The sequence below is a fragment of the Penicillium citrinum genome (assembly GCF_028827155.1).
Source record: "Penicillium citrinum strain IBT 23319 chromosome Unknown utg000007l:1.0-2040159.0:1.0-2041076.0, whole genome shotgun sequence".
Classification (NCBI taxonomy): domain Eukaryota; kingdom Fungi; phylum Ascomycota; class Eurotiomycetes; order Eurotiales; family Aspergillaceae; genus Penicillium; species Penicillium citrinum.
In genome coordinates this window covers 301854-314902 of record NW_026622692.1, presented here as the reverse complement: position 1 = coordinate 314902, position 13049 = coordinate 301854, and the positions used below count along the sequence as shown (strand labels likewise).

Here is a 13049-nt window from a genome sequence, read left to right as displayed (position 1 = left end):
CTCCACTCATGATAGATTCATTGGCTGACCCCATGGTTTCTGGAACCTTGGAGGTCAGTTTGGAAGTTTAGAGTCTGGTGGCTTGCCACGTCTCCAACTGGCCCAGGAACAATATATAAAGCTGCTTCGTTCTCGAGGATGAACATCTCTTTTTTTTTCTATCAAACACTACAATCTTTGAGACTCCAGTCGTTCTCTCACTTTCTCTTCTTTGCTTTTTGCTTTTCGTCTTTTGAATCTGATTCAATCTCTTATCAGATTCCAAACAACACTCTCTTCACTGTCTTTTGATCAGAAATCAATCTTTTCATCACAGTCCTTTCTGGCACTTATTTTGTCAACACAACCAATACATTCAAAATGATCTTCTCCAACGTTGTCATCTCCAGCATCCTGGCTGCCGCTGCCACTGCTCTTCCTCACAGCATCCGCGACGACTCTTCCGGCGGTGGTAACGTTCAAATCGTGAACAACCTGGGTACCGACGTCTACCTCTGGTCCACCTCTGCTGAGTCCGGAAATATGGAGACCCTCTCCTCTGGTGGCGGCACTTACAGCGAGAAGTGGCAGACCAACCCCAACGGTGGTGGTATCTCCATCAAGATGTCCACCTCTCAGGAACGTGACAGCGTCCTTCAATTCGAATACACTCTGGACTCGGACAAGCTCTTCTGGGACCTTTCTTCCATCGACATGGACGCTTCTTCTGAATTCGTCAAGCACGGTTTTTCTGCTGTCCCCAGCGACTCCAGCTGTGATACTGCTACTTGTGAGCCTGGCGACTCCAACTGCGCCCAGGCTTACCAGCACCCCGATGATGTCAACACCCTTTCTTGCACGACTGGTGCTCAATACGTCTTGACTCTGGGTTAAGAGCCTTCTTTTCATTTAAATGATGAAGAAAAATACCACTCTTTTACGCTCTTTCTATTTCATTTCCATTTTCTCATGAGCCGTTCTACATCCCGTGGCTGATCACCTTCGGGAATCATTTATGACCCAAAATGTTTGATACATTTTTCATATAGACATAGATATAGACATAGATATAGACATAGACAATTACTACACAGGAAATTCATCTCACTGTGAAATACATCTTTATTCTTGGAACTTCGAAAATTTCTCATCTCTAAAGTAATCTATTTACCACTCATGCAAGGCTGCTCCCTCATTCAGATCTGAGAGGCAAATCAGGAACAAGGAAAAACTATCTTAATCAGTACAGACACTCCTAGTATTCATGCTTGCAGGAGAAAGGCATGTATTGTAGGTAGGTATGTTCATTTTGAAAGCTATCTTGGCTAGCCCTCTATTATTCAACGGGCAGCCCGGCACCTCGCCAGTTCATCTTATCTTCGACGTTCGGTGGCCATGTAATATTCAACACCTCCCAAATAGCCCTATCAAATGCTTGGTCCTTACAAAATCCACATTCTCGAATTCTGTCTTCATAATTAACGATATTCCACACACCAAAGCAGTGTGCGGTGGATTACTCGCCGACGTTGCGACAGGAATAGCATAGCATAGCATATTCTGCAAAAGGGGCTTAAGAACAGAGAAAGGAGAAGAGAGAAGGGAGGATATCCGAGAAAATCAGAAAGAAATATCGAAATTTCAGGAGAAAATCAGAGAAAAAAAGGGGGCATGAGGGTGATATATAGAAATATGGAACAAAAAAAGAATTTAGCATGTCCTGGTTTCGATCCAGGGTCCTCCGGGTTATGAGCCCCTGATGTTGATGTTAGTTGAATGTTCCAAGACATGATGTTTTATGAGATCATGTGACTTACGGCGCTCTTCCCCTGAGCTAACATGCTGGGTTGGATGAGTCAATTCACCAAATTTGACATTATGATCCTAAGCAGTTAAGGCCTCACTATATGCACGCTTGCAAATTAAGTTCCTAACAGACCTCCATAAATAGCCGCGCGCTCTTTCGCTGGAGTAACATACAGTGTTGTAACATTAGTTTCTTTCGACCTTTCTTTCGACCTTTCTTACGACCTTTCTTACGACCTTTCTTACGACCTTTCTTACGACCTTTCTTACGACCTTTCGAAATGATGGTAGAAACGAGAGGCGGTAGGTCAAAGTGGTCAGCAGGTCGTCTCAAACACATGTTACACCACTGTACTTAGATGGGTGGATCACTTCTTCAAACTTGACAATATGAGCCTGCTTGAGAATTCCAATGATTGTTGACTTATCAGTCATCTTCAATCTTCTCTTTCCACTGCTCTCACGACTCCTTTTTCTGCAGGATTCCACTCTCGTATATCAGCACTCAATTCAACATATCTCTTTGTAAAGTAAGTCGACATCTGCTAACTTATTTTGCTTTTTTTATGGATGAGTTTCGTGGTAATACCAAACATAGATATATCCCCTAGCCTGTCTCCATGGAAATCACTAGTTGGGCATGACGCATCATGCATCCGAAATGGCTTTCATCAATATTGCATGGCTCAGGCGAAAATAGTCCGGGCAACACTCGATATCATCCTGCGGCCGTATCCGCTGAGGGAGTTTACAGTTCCTGATCTCATCTTTGAAAATCCCAGGAACCAACATCAAGAGATCGAGTATTAACCGACGTTCATCCTCAAGTCTATCGGCGAGATCTGAGACCACGATCCATGTTTCTCGGATATTTTTCCTGAACATCTTGCCTGTGCTGTACCTTACGATTCCTCTATTTCTAGCTCAGCCCCGGCTGCTAATCAAAGTGCAAAGTCAAAAGAAATTCATTCTCCTTGTCCTTTTCGTTTTTTCTTACCAGGCTCTATTGATTCGTCCCCTTTTGTTGACATCCTCAAGACCTCGCATTTCAATATACGACAGACCGAACACATATACTTTGCTTGACCTACTCAAAAACGCGTAAGAACAGAAACATGGCTTCCATCCCTCCGTGATGCCGATAACTACTTCTCAAAGCCGAGCGGCTTCTGATCTGATACATTTGCCGACTTGGACGCCTTCGAAACGGCCATTTCTACCGAATATCGATCGACTTATCTGTAACCGAATACAACAGGTCACCGTTTTTGCAATTGCTGTGGGATATCATGACACAATGAATGGACATGCGGAGTCAGCAAAAATGTCTCCCCGCGATGGTGCTTTTGCTCATTTCATCCGCTGCGGGTTAGCTGTCTGGTTTCGTTCTCATTTACATACCCATACATATACCGCTGTCGGTGGCTATGTCGATGCTGGTGACTACACGTGATTAGCGTGCGCTGGCCAAGGACGAAGAGACTGGCACGCAAAGAAATGGAGAGCGAGGACCAACCAAGGCCAATAGTTTGGTGCGAAGGTTTTGATCTGGGTAGGGGAAGACCGATTATTTTTCTCAATTCTAGATTTATACCTGATCAAGAATAACAGAAGTTCATATACCGAGGGGGGGGGGGAGGATCAACCCGACATCAAGAGAATCACTCTGGACTATATTTGGGTAGTTGTCGCGGCAGATAATATGAAATCAATCCACTCAAGTCCCTTGCCACAGTCGAACTCTCCAATGGACGGTCACCAACTGGGATTTATCTACATTTTTTGAAGCTGCAGAGGCAATTGCGGTTTCAGTCCATATACATTCAATTTAGAGAATATTAGGACCGCAATGGACATCGGACGCCGGAAGCCGCCAGTTGAGTATGACGCATCTGAAATGGACGCAGCGTCCACCCCTCTCCTTCGCATCCCCGGCTCCCTCAAATCACCGGGGCCTTTGATGAAGACGGTGGTGACATTTCCGTTACCCAGGAGGACAGCCTTTCTAGCGGAGTCCATCGGGCCGATCATGTGCACAACAACCCTGAACGGGTGGTCTTCATCAACTTCATGAAGAGCCAACATCAACCAAGCTACTTTCCGAAGTGGGAAACACAAAATATCAATTTTATGGTTGTATTTTGGTAGTAAAATGGGAAGCACCCTAATCCTAGCGCTGACATCCATGTCAGCTCTATATATCGGCATACATCAGCAGGGTACCTTACCCGATATATACTACGTTAGATAGCGTAGTATCTTTGCGAATGACAATCTTTGCAGTTGACTGGGCAGTCAACTGCAAAGATTATATTCTCTCCTGTCTACTACCGGTGTGAAATCCACAGTAACATCCACGAACTTACGAATACTGCGAGTCTAACTTAAAGTAGAGAAATGAGTCTAGAAATGATCCTATTCACTGGACACCGGTAAAAGTCGGAATCCAAAGCAATGTAGCAGTGCATGATAATGGCATCACGGATGGTAGATATAACCCAACCGAAGAGGAAACAAGGAAATTAGAAGAAACATGAGCACGCAAAGTAAAAACGACGGACCATGGAGCAACCCATGCAGAGGGGCCGACGATACACAGTCATTGCAGAGAGGTCATGATAACAGGCGCCAGATCGAAGAAAGGAAAGTTTTCGAGTCACTTTTGGTTCGCTCCCTAGAGGTGAAAAGAAGAGAATACACGAATCCACACATGCACACGTTTAGCTCTGCTGCTGCTTCCAGCGTGGCACCCACTTGCCACTACTGCCGCTAGGCTTCTCCTCAGAAGGAGCAGCTGCTGGAGCAGCGGGCTCACGACGAGTCCAACGGTCACCAGAAGGTCCGTTCTCACGAGGAGGAGCGGAGCCAGAGCCACCACCAGCATTGCGCAGATGGGGAGGAACGTATCCGCCACGGCGAGGGGCCTCCTCCCGAGCGGGCTCGGGGGCAGCGGCCGAGGCCTCGCCGGAGCTCTCCTTGGCAGCAAGGCGATCTCTCCAGCCACCACCGGAAACACCACCTGGACGGGACAAGTTGAGTCTGGGGGCACCGCCGCTGCGAAGTTCGGGCTCGGGGCCACCGGCCTTGCGAGCCGCACGACGAGCCTCGGCTTCTTGTTCGCGTTGAGCCTGGCGAGCGGCCATCTCGTCCATTTTGCTAGAAGGGAAAAAAGTTAGCATGCAAAGATTTAATAACAGAATGATTAGGGGAGTGATAGACTAACGATCTCTCCTCTTCGCGCTTAGCCTTCTCCTCGGCCAGAGCACGGCGACGCTCCTCCTCGCGAGCAGTGCGCTCCTCTTCCTCCCGTTGGGCACGCTCCTCCTCTTCCTTGCGACGGCGCTCCTCTTCCTCGCGCTCCTGCTTCTCGCGGCGACGGCGGTCCTGGACCTCCTTGATACGCTGCTTCTTCTTGGCCTCGAATTCCCGCTCGGCGACCTTGCGGCGCTTCTCGAACTCCTCGTGGCGCTTCTCGGAAAGCTCCTTGCGGAAGCTGCTGAAGTGGGGAATGAGACGACCCAGACGGTGCTTGAGGGCGACGGCCTCGGCGTGCTTCTGCTTGGCCTCCTTGAGAGTCTCCTGTGTCTGAGCCTCGTAGAGCTCCAGGTCGTGCTTCTTCTGAGCCTCGTAGTCGGCTGGGATATGCTTCATTTCCTCGCGACGGAAAGCACGCTCCAAGTGGTCGATACGCTTGGCAGTAGTGCGGACACGGTCGCTGAGCTCGTTCTTCTCCTTCTCGAGCTGAGCCAACTTGATGGCACGCAGACGGTTGGCATCAAGCTCATCCATATCGAACTCGCTAATATCGATGCCCTTGACACCAGTCTTGAGCTCCTCGAGCTGCTTCTTAAGCTCCTCCTGGCGAATACGCTCCTGCTCGTCCTTGATGCGCTTGCTCTCACGCTCCTTCTGCTCGTTGGCCAAACGCTGTTTCTCGGCCTCCTGAAGTTGCTGAGTGCGAATGCGTTTGCGGTTCTCCTCCTCACGCTGCTTACGCTGCAGGGCGTCGGTGGCAGCCTCCTTCTGCTTGTCGATAACGACACGACGAGCCAAGGTATCCTCGTGCTCCTGGGCGGCGCCAGCCAGGGCGCGGGCCTGGGCAGCCTGCTTGGCCTGGACGCGAGCCTCATTGTAAGAAGGATCAACGTACATGCAAGTGACGTGAAGAGTCTTAGCCAGGCGGGTCAGCTGGAAGCGAGCGATCTCGGCGGGGGTGTGCTGGAGACGCTGGACGGAGCCAACTTCGCTCTCAGCGGAGCCAGCGGCACTGCCGGCGTGCATGGCCTTGGACGAGGAGAAAACGTCCGAGTCGAAGGTGAGGACGCCAGAGATGTGGTCCACACGAATGGCAAGATCACCCTTCTTGCAGCCGTTCATGATGAACTTCTCGATCATGGCGGGGGTGATCTGGAAGGGATCAGGGAACTGGGCAAGCTCGTAGACGAACTTGAGCTCAACGGACTCGTAGACCTGGGAGAGCTGCTGGAACAGGCGAGTGAGGATGACCTGCTGAAGAGGAACAACATACTTCTCCATCTCGGGATCGGCACCGATCTGCTTGAGGATGGGGGTGATCTTCTTGCAGATCGACAGAGGGTGGAAGTCGACCTCGAGGATGTTGTACAGATCCCGGATCTCGGGACGGACTCGCTTCAGAAGACCCTTGTTCAGGGCATCACGGAAAAGCACTGAGCGGGAGGGGGGGCTGAGCCATACCCAGCAAGTTGGTGAGACGGGTGTTCTTGTTCTTGCGGGCCTCATCGACATCAACAAGGGCACCACGGGAACGGGTGGTGCTGATGACGGGGATGGAGAGAGCGGAGAGAAGGACGAAGGAAGCAGCCTTGGTGATGTCGGCCTCGTTGACGGAAGGGTTCTCCTTCTTGGTGCTCTGGCCAGTAGCCAAAGCGACAGTGGAGAGACGAAGGAGGTTATAGTAACGGTTCCAGGCGGCGGCGTGGAACAGGTAGTTCTCGCTAACGAGGAAGATGCGAGCAAGCTTCTCGTAGTAGTTGGCCATCATAACGTTCTTAGCAGGGCGCTTGCTCAGATTCAGCAGAGTGTGGATATCCTCAATGCTGCGGAAGGCCTCCTGCCAAAGCTCAAGCTCGACAGCGACATTCAGCTGCTGAAAACGGGTGTCCAGGTGGCGCTGCAGGGTGTCGGCATCGCTGAGGTTGATGGCGTGCATTTGGGCGGAGTACTTGGCGGCATTCTGGACGTGGTTACGAAGCAGCTCGCAGAGACGGCGGAACTCAGTCTTGCGAGTGTACTTAAGGCAGAACTGGAAGGCCTGCAGAGCGGTCGACTGGTACATAATCTCCAGGCGGGCATTGTTCTTGAGGATCTCGAGGACGGTACGGTAAGTCTCCCACAGAAACTTCAACCAAGGAGTAACGACAGCACGGTCGGTACGGTCACGAGACTGCTCGCCCGAGACGGTAGCGAGCAAGATGGTCTCGGGGGTTTCGATAGCCTCCAGATCATCGACGTTGGAGGAAGGGGCAGCGGATTCGAGGGAAGACTGAATCTCATCGGCCTTGGTCTGGGCCTCGGTGACCTTTTGTTCGGCGAGTTCGATAAACTTCTTCAGGACGACTTCGATGGTGCCGACGTTGGTGTTCTGGGCGATATTCTTGTATTGGTAGAGACCATCCTTGGCGGCCTTGCCCTTACGCAGGTCAACACACAGCTCAACAAAGAGGAGCATCACCGGCTCGAGGGAAGCAATCGGGCTGCTGCGGGTCCGCTTGGAGGTGACATGTTCGTGGAGGACGGTCAGGGCGGCGGGGGCCTGACCGACGGCGATGAGTTCCTGGGCCCTCTATAAAATTATCCAAGGTTAGTTATATTGGATGATTCCAGGTCTGTCGAGATGCGACGCGGGTAGTCGAGGACGAGACGAACCTTGAGGACATTCTCAGGCTTGATATGCGGTGGAGGCGGCATAATGGGTAACCCACCCCTTCGGGTGATGGATAGTTTTTTTCGGGGGAAAAAAGGCGAATTCGCGAAGTAGTCAGCGCTCAGGCGTGTTAAACACGGGCAGTGGTCGTTGACCGAAGTTGAATATGGCTGCCACGCGAAATCCCTAGGCCTGGAGGGGAAGAAGTGCCTGTTGTGCGTGAGCCAGCGAAAATTGCCCGAGTGTTCCCACTTCGGGCTAAGCGATGGGGCAGTCACATGACAATATAGAGGCTGCCTGAGGCAAGAAGATCAACATGGGTTTAGATAATTACACAAAAATACGGTATTAAAACCATCTGACCCGGTAGATCGGTCTTCTGCACCTCTCAATTAAGTATTCAAGACACAATTATACATCCATGCCGGTATACCAACCATATAATAAAAAATCGATCTATACATATCAGATAGTATTCAAAATAAGTCATTAATTATACTGGAATATATTCTCAATTCCATTCAACTATGAGCTCCTCAACTCACAATTCACAATATACCGGGTACACAGTAAACGCGAGGCAACTATTGTCGCACTATTGGCACACTCCTGGTACATACACTATGTACAGGACTGTACACTCTCACTCAAAAAAAGGGGAGCCCACGGACCCTCTCCGTACCACCCAAACACTCGGAATTTCCCTCCAACGTCTTCTCCTCCACCAACCTTCCTTTGGACACTCGCTATTCCCTCCTTTCTTTTCTTTGTTCGAAGGTTTCTGTTGCGTTGAATACCTCGTTTTTCACGACCTTCTACTATTCCACCCCTTTATCAAAACATCAACCCCCCTAATATCCTCGAGCTCCTTTCTCACTCACGCCCCCTTCGTCACCCTCCAACCCCCCCCTTTCTCGATCGCGCGCGCACCCACCCCCTCTCAATCCAAACCTCATCCACAATGCCTGCTTACGAACTTCGATCCGGTGGTGATGTTAAGAACAAGAAGCAGAGTGTTGCCGACCTGAAATACCGTCGTTTGACTGAACTCAATGCTCGTCTGAAGGAGGATCTCGACCGCCCCCGTGTTAAGGTCTCCGAAGCGGCTCTCTCGTGCGTCCAATCCGACCACCCCCCCCCCCCCGGTCTCCTTTGATGATGGGACCCCCAACTCTACACACACGCGAACTCGGATTGCTGACTGTTTCTTTTGTTTCATTCGATTCGATTAGTCTGATTAACTACTGCAACAACACTCGCGACTTTATGGTTCCATCCGTATGGGGACAGGTATGCGACCGCTCGACCAAAAAACAGACAATGAAACCAATCAGCTAACTCGAAATCTCAGGTTGACCGACGAGAGGACCCTTACGCCCCCCAGCAACAGGGAGGCTGCTGTACCGTCATGTAATGGCCTAATGACGGGAGAAGCTCAATCGCCACGACACGACATTTTCATTGATCTCTCTATTTGCTTCCTTCTCATCCAATCTTAATTCCGGATCCTGATTGAATCGTCTTTCTCCGTCCCTCATCGATCCGAACAAGACCGCGATCGCTCAACCTGCCGGGCGCGGATAGCGAGACGTGGGCCTGATCTCCATGAACTTCTTGATTGTCTCCCAGAATCATGCGGGATTCTCTTCCCCTCGGTTTCGGATGGCATGGAGGTGCAGGTTGAACGCACTTGACGATGCGCCAATCTGCTCTTCCGTGACCCTGTCTCTTTTACAACATCCTTTTTTTCCCCCTTCTTCTATTCTTCTTTTCCCTTTATCCACAACCTTTCTCATTTTCCTCGTTATCTATCCTTCTATAAGCACCATTCCCCCTTTTGTCGTCCCTGTGTTTTGAAGCCATTTCCTTTGTTCTCCTGGGTTCTCCAAAAGCCTCCCATGTCACACCACTGGGAGATCGAATTGCCATTCGTGTATCATAGCTTCGAATTGCCTCCATGAATAAGATATCTGATTCTAATCACTGTCTGCATACACTGTATTAACTAGTATAAACTTATCTACATAGATACTATACTCTAGTACTCTGTACATATGTAGTAGATATTATTTACAATCTCCTTTAAGCCCTTCTAACGGGAACCTGCAGTAAATTTGGACGAACCAACCGAATCAGGCGGGCGCTGACATCACTTCATCCTATCCCACCACAACCTGCGAACATCAAATTTCATCTCACCTCCTCAACCAGACCACGTCAGTTCATAATTCCAAATCACTCTGCAGCTACGAGGGTATCGTCCTATCCTTTCAAAGAGCACATACTTCGTCGGCTGTCCACGAATACAAGGGAAATACTTAGCTCCTACACAACCACATCCCGTTAGCATCATCTTAGGTCTACATACTGTATCTTCGACACATCAAATCGTCATGACCGAACCAACTCCACCAATTGAGACCAGTCTCGCGCACGGTTCGACGCCACAATCCGAGAAGTTGGGCCCTGGTTCTGGAGCCAACACGACGGCCATAGAACGCGTGCACCTGCCACGCATCGCAATCAAGTTCTGTACGCAGTGCAAGTGGATGCTGCGCGCTGCATATGTAAGTCCATCTTGCATGTTGTCTTCTCGAACTCCTTGAAATTTTTTTTTGTTTATTTGCATCCAATGTGAATGTCCCCAAGACAGCCATTTCCTAGGCGAGCAATCTCAAATTGATTGCCTATTGAAGATGGCACAGCCAATAAGAGTATAATATCACGCTATATTTCAGTTACTATATACGGCCATATGTGATGACCATCAAACAAATTTCAACTCTAACCTTGACCAGTTCGGACAAGAACTTCTTTCGACTTTCGGCACAGATCTTGGCGAAGTGGCCCTGGTTCCTGTAACGGGTGGTGTCTTCACAGTAACCATTTGGAACGCCGGGCCACCAACAGCATTGGGAGAAATTTCGACAGTTGAAACTCTTCTTTGGGATCGGAAACAGGATGGAGGGTTCCCTGGTATGTTCTTATAGCACGCAAGTGTCCTACGTCTAGAAATATATACCGTTACTATATTGACATGAGACTGATAATCTTGCAGAAGTGAAAGCACTCAAATCCCTTGTTCGAAATATCATTGCTCCAGATCGTGACTTAGGACACACGGATAGAGCCCTGAAGAAGCAGGCCGAAGAAGAAAAAGAGAAGCAAACCAAGAGCAAAGATGCAGCTGATCAAAAGAAGAAGGATTGCGAAGATTGCATTTGAATAGATATTACTACCTAGTAGTAGTCGTATGAGCTTCTCCTCAACATATTGTACATACAGACCATGACTCTCGTCCCTTTGTTGAATAAATGTAGTTTGCGGCTATCGACTTTTACTAAATTTCAGTCTTCGAAGTCAATTCTTGATCTAAGCTTGATCAAGCCTCGTATGGCGCATTACTGCAATGGGGTGTTTCTTTTCTTTGGGGTTGTTTACTTTGATGACAATTTGCCTGCTCGACACTGGCAGTTGTTCTGAGCCAAGGCCAAGTCTATATGTATGCTAAGTATGCTACGTGATTCCAAGGTTCTACTCCAAGATTTACAGGTGGTTTTTAAGACCACTCGAGAGGAATCAGCAATTATGAATTTGACAGTTGCTTTCGTGTTGGCCACTACTAGCGCTCTAGCATTAAGCCACTGCAATTAGCCTCCCATCCAATCATCCCCCAGTTCCTTGGACACCCCCTGGTACTAATGACGGTATGTCGAGTACACTTGAGAAGACTAGAAAGAGGTCCTCCTTCGAAATAGAAGACTAATTGTCGTTCCTGCAACTATGTAGAACGATCCCCGTGTCCACTACTCAATGCCTTAGCAAACCACGGCTATCTTCCCCACGACGGCAAGGACTTTTTCGGAGAGATGACAGTCAATATACTAGAAAATGTCCTGGGTATCGGGAAAGAACTTGCAGTATCTCTTTTCCAGGGTGGTTTAAACTACAAACCCTGAGCCGAATGCTACTACTTTCTCATTGGCGGACTTGAATAGACATAACATCTTGGAACACGGTGCCAGTCTGAGGTTAGCCAGACCTCTTTACTACGTTACGCTTCCTATATCAGTTGGCGCAATACCATAAGTTATCTTGCAGACATATTAACACCCTTATGAACAGTCACCAGGACTTCTATTTCGGCGACGATTCACACCTTCAACCAGTCTATATTCGATCAAACACGCTCACACTGGAAAAAAACCTTTATCGACGTGCAGTCAGCAGCTAGAGCTCGATTGGCACGAGTTCATACATCGAATGCAACCAATCCAATCTTCAACTTAGAAGGGGCTGCTTTATCACTTAGCTATGGTGAATCAGCGGCGTATCTGCTCGTGTTCGGCAATAAGAGTAGTGGTACTGTTGAGAAAGCTTATATTGAATATCTATTCGGTACGTATTAGAAGACAGGAATGTTTTATTGATGCTTACTTGTGATGCGGCATACTTATGTTTGAGTCATAGAAAATGAAAGACTTCCATATGCACTTGGATGGACGAGAGCACCAGACATAATTTCTCCTTAGGACTTTGACAGCATGTCTAAGAGGATTGTGAGAGCTACAGAGGACATGGAGTAGAACGAGAAAATTGATGGGAATGGTTTTGATTTCAAGATTAATCCTTTGCCCGAAAGTGAGTGTGTTAGAAGTCACTAGTATATGGGTTTCTTTTTTTTCAAGTTACTATGTGAAAAGCCTTACCAAACCACCTTTATTAGAACGATGAGTAGCTCTACCTACGTGCAATAATACCAGAGGACATATTTGGCCATGTTCTACCTTGGTATCTAGACCCAGCTGTCATCTTGGCCTTCAAAATCAAGTGAATATTGGCCTCAAAATCGGCAGTAGTAGTAATAGAAGAACATCTTACAACGATCCGGGTATTCTAGAAACATGAACTTAAATATCAATCAATGTGTATACTGCAAGGGTAAAACGATGAGATATCGCCAAGCTACCCCTATGGAAACCACGGGAATAGAACTTGAATAAAATGAGAATAAACGCCACCGACCCCCAATCCAAATCTAAGATGACCAACCCAAATGCAGCCTCCCAAGGCAAGAAAAGAGAACGAGAAGAAACACAAGAAACAATGTGGTCGGACAGATACATAATCATCACAAAAGCGGACCGAATGGTCCGATGCAATAACACCCAAGGGGGAGCACAAGCAGCAACCCATTGAGAAAGAGAAAGTAAAGTTGAGACAACCAGCCTGGTTGATCTATGATAACAGACGTTGCAGAAAAGTATCGGTTGTTTTTTCTTCAAGTCCAGAATTGACACAGGTAAGTCATTCAAATAATATCATCGACATCATTTGGGTTCATCGGGAAATCACAAAA

The 13049-nt window shown here is 48.3% G+C and overlaps 4 protein-coding genes across 4 annotated transcripts; 3 read left to right on the top strand and 1 right to left on the bottom strand.

Annotated features, from left to right (window-relative positions):
* Positions 1-360: 360 nt before the first annotated feature.
* Positions 361-873, top strand: N7469_007780 (Secreted thaumatin-like protein calA; the record flags this gene model as incomplete). Its single annotated transcript, XM_056646698.1, has 1 exon — positions 361-873. The coding sequence occupies one exon, from the start codon at positions 361-363 to the stop codon at positions 871-873; it is 513 nt and encodes a 170-aa protein (XP_056498249.1).
* A 3632-nt stretch (positions 874-4505) lies between these two features.
* tif32 (putative eukaryotic translation initiation factor 3 subunit EifCa) lies at positions 4506-7773 on the bottom strand (the record flags this gene model as incomplete). Its single annotated transcript, XM_056646697.1, has 4 exons — positions 7693-7773; positions 6502-7609; positions 5009-6473; positions 4506-4941 (listed from the first exon to the last, which is right to left on the bottom strand). The coding sequence occupies exons 1-4, from the start codon at positions 7732-7734 to the stop codon at positions 4506-4508; spliced, it is 3051 nt and encodes a 1016-aa protein (XP_056498248.1). The 5' UTR covers positions 7735-7773.
* Positions 7774-8651: 878 nt separating this feature from the next.
* Positions 8652-9104, top strand: N7469_007778 (guanine nucleotide-binding protein subunit gamma; the record flags this gene model as incomplete). Its single annotated transcript, XM_056646696.1, has 3 exons — positions 8652-8803; positions 8923-8980; positions 9042-9104. 3 exons carry the CDS (start codon positions 8652-8654, stop codon positions 9102-9104), a joined length of 273 nt encoding a protein of 90 aa, XP_056498247.1.
* A 979-nt stretch (positions 9105-10083) lies between these two features.
* On the top strand, positions 10084-10915 carry N7469_007777 (Rdx family protein; the record flags this gene model as incomplete). The annotated part of the gene is made up of 3 exons (XM_056646695.1): positions 10084-10257; positions 10489-10666; positions 10749-10915. 3 exons carry the CDS (start codon positions 10084-10086, stop codon positions 10913-10915), a joined length of 519 nt encoding a protein of 172 aa, XP_056498246.1.
* Positions 10916-13049: the final 2134 nt, after the last annotated feature.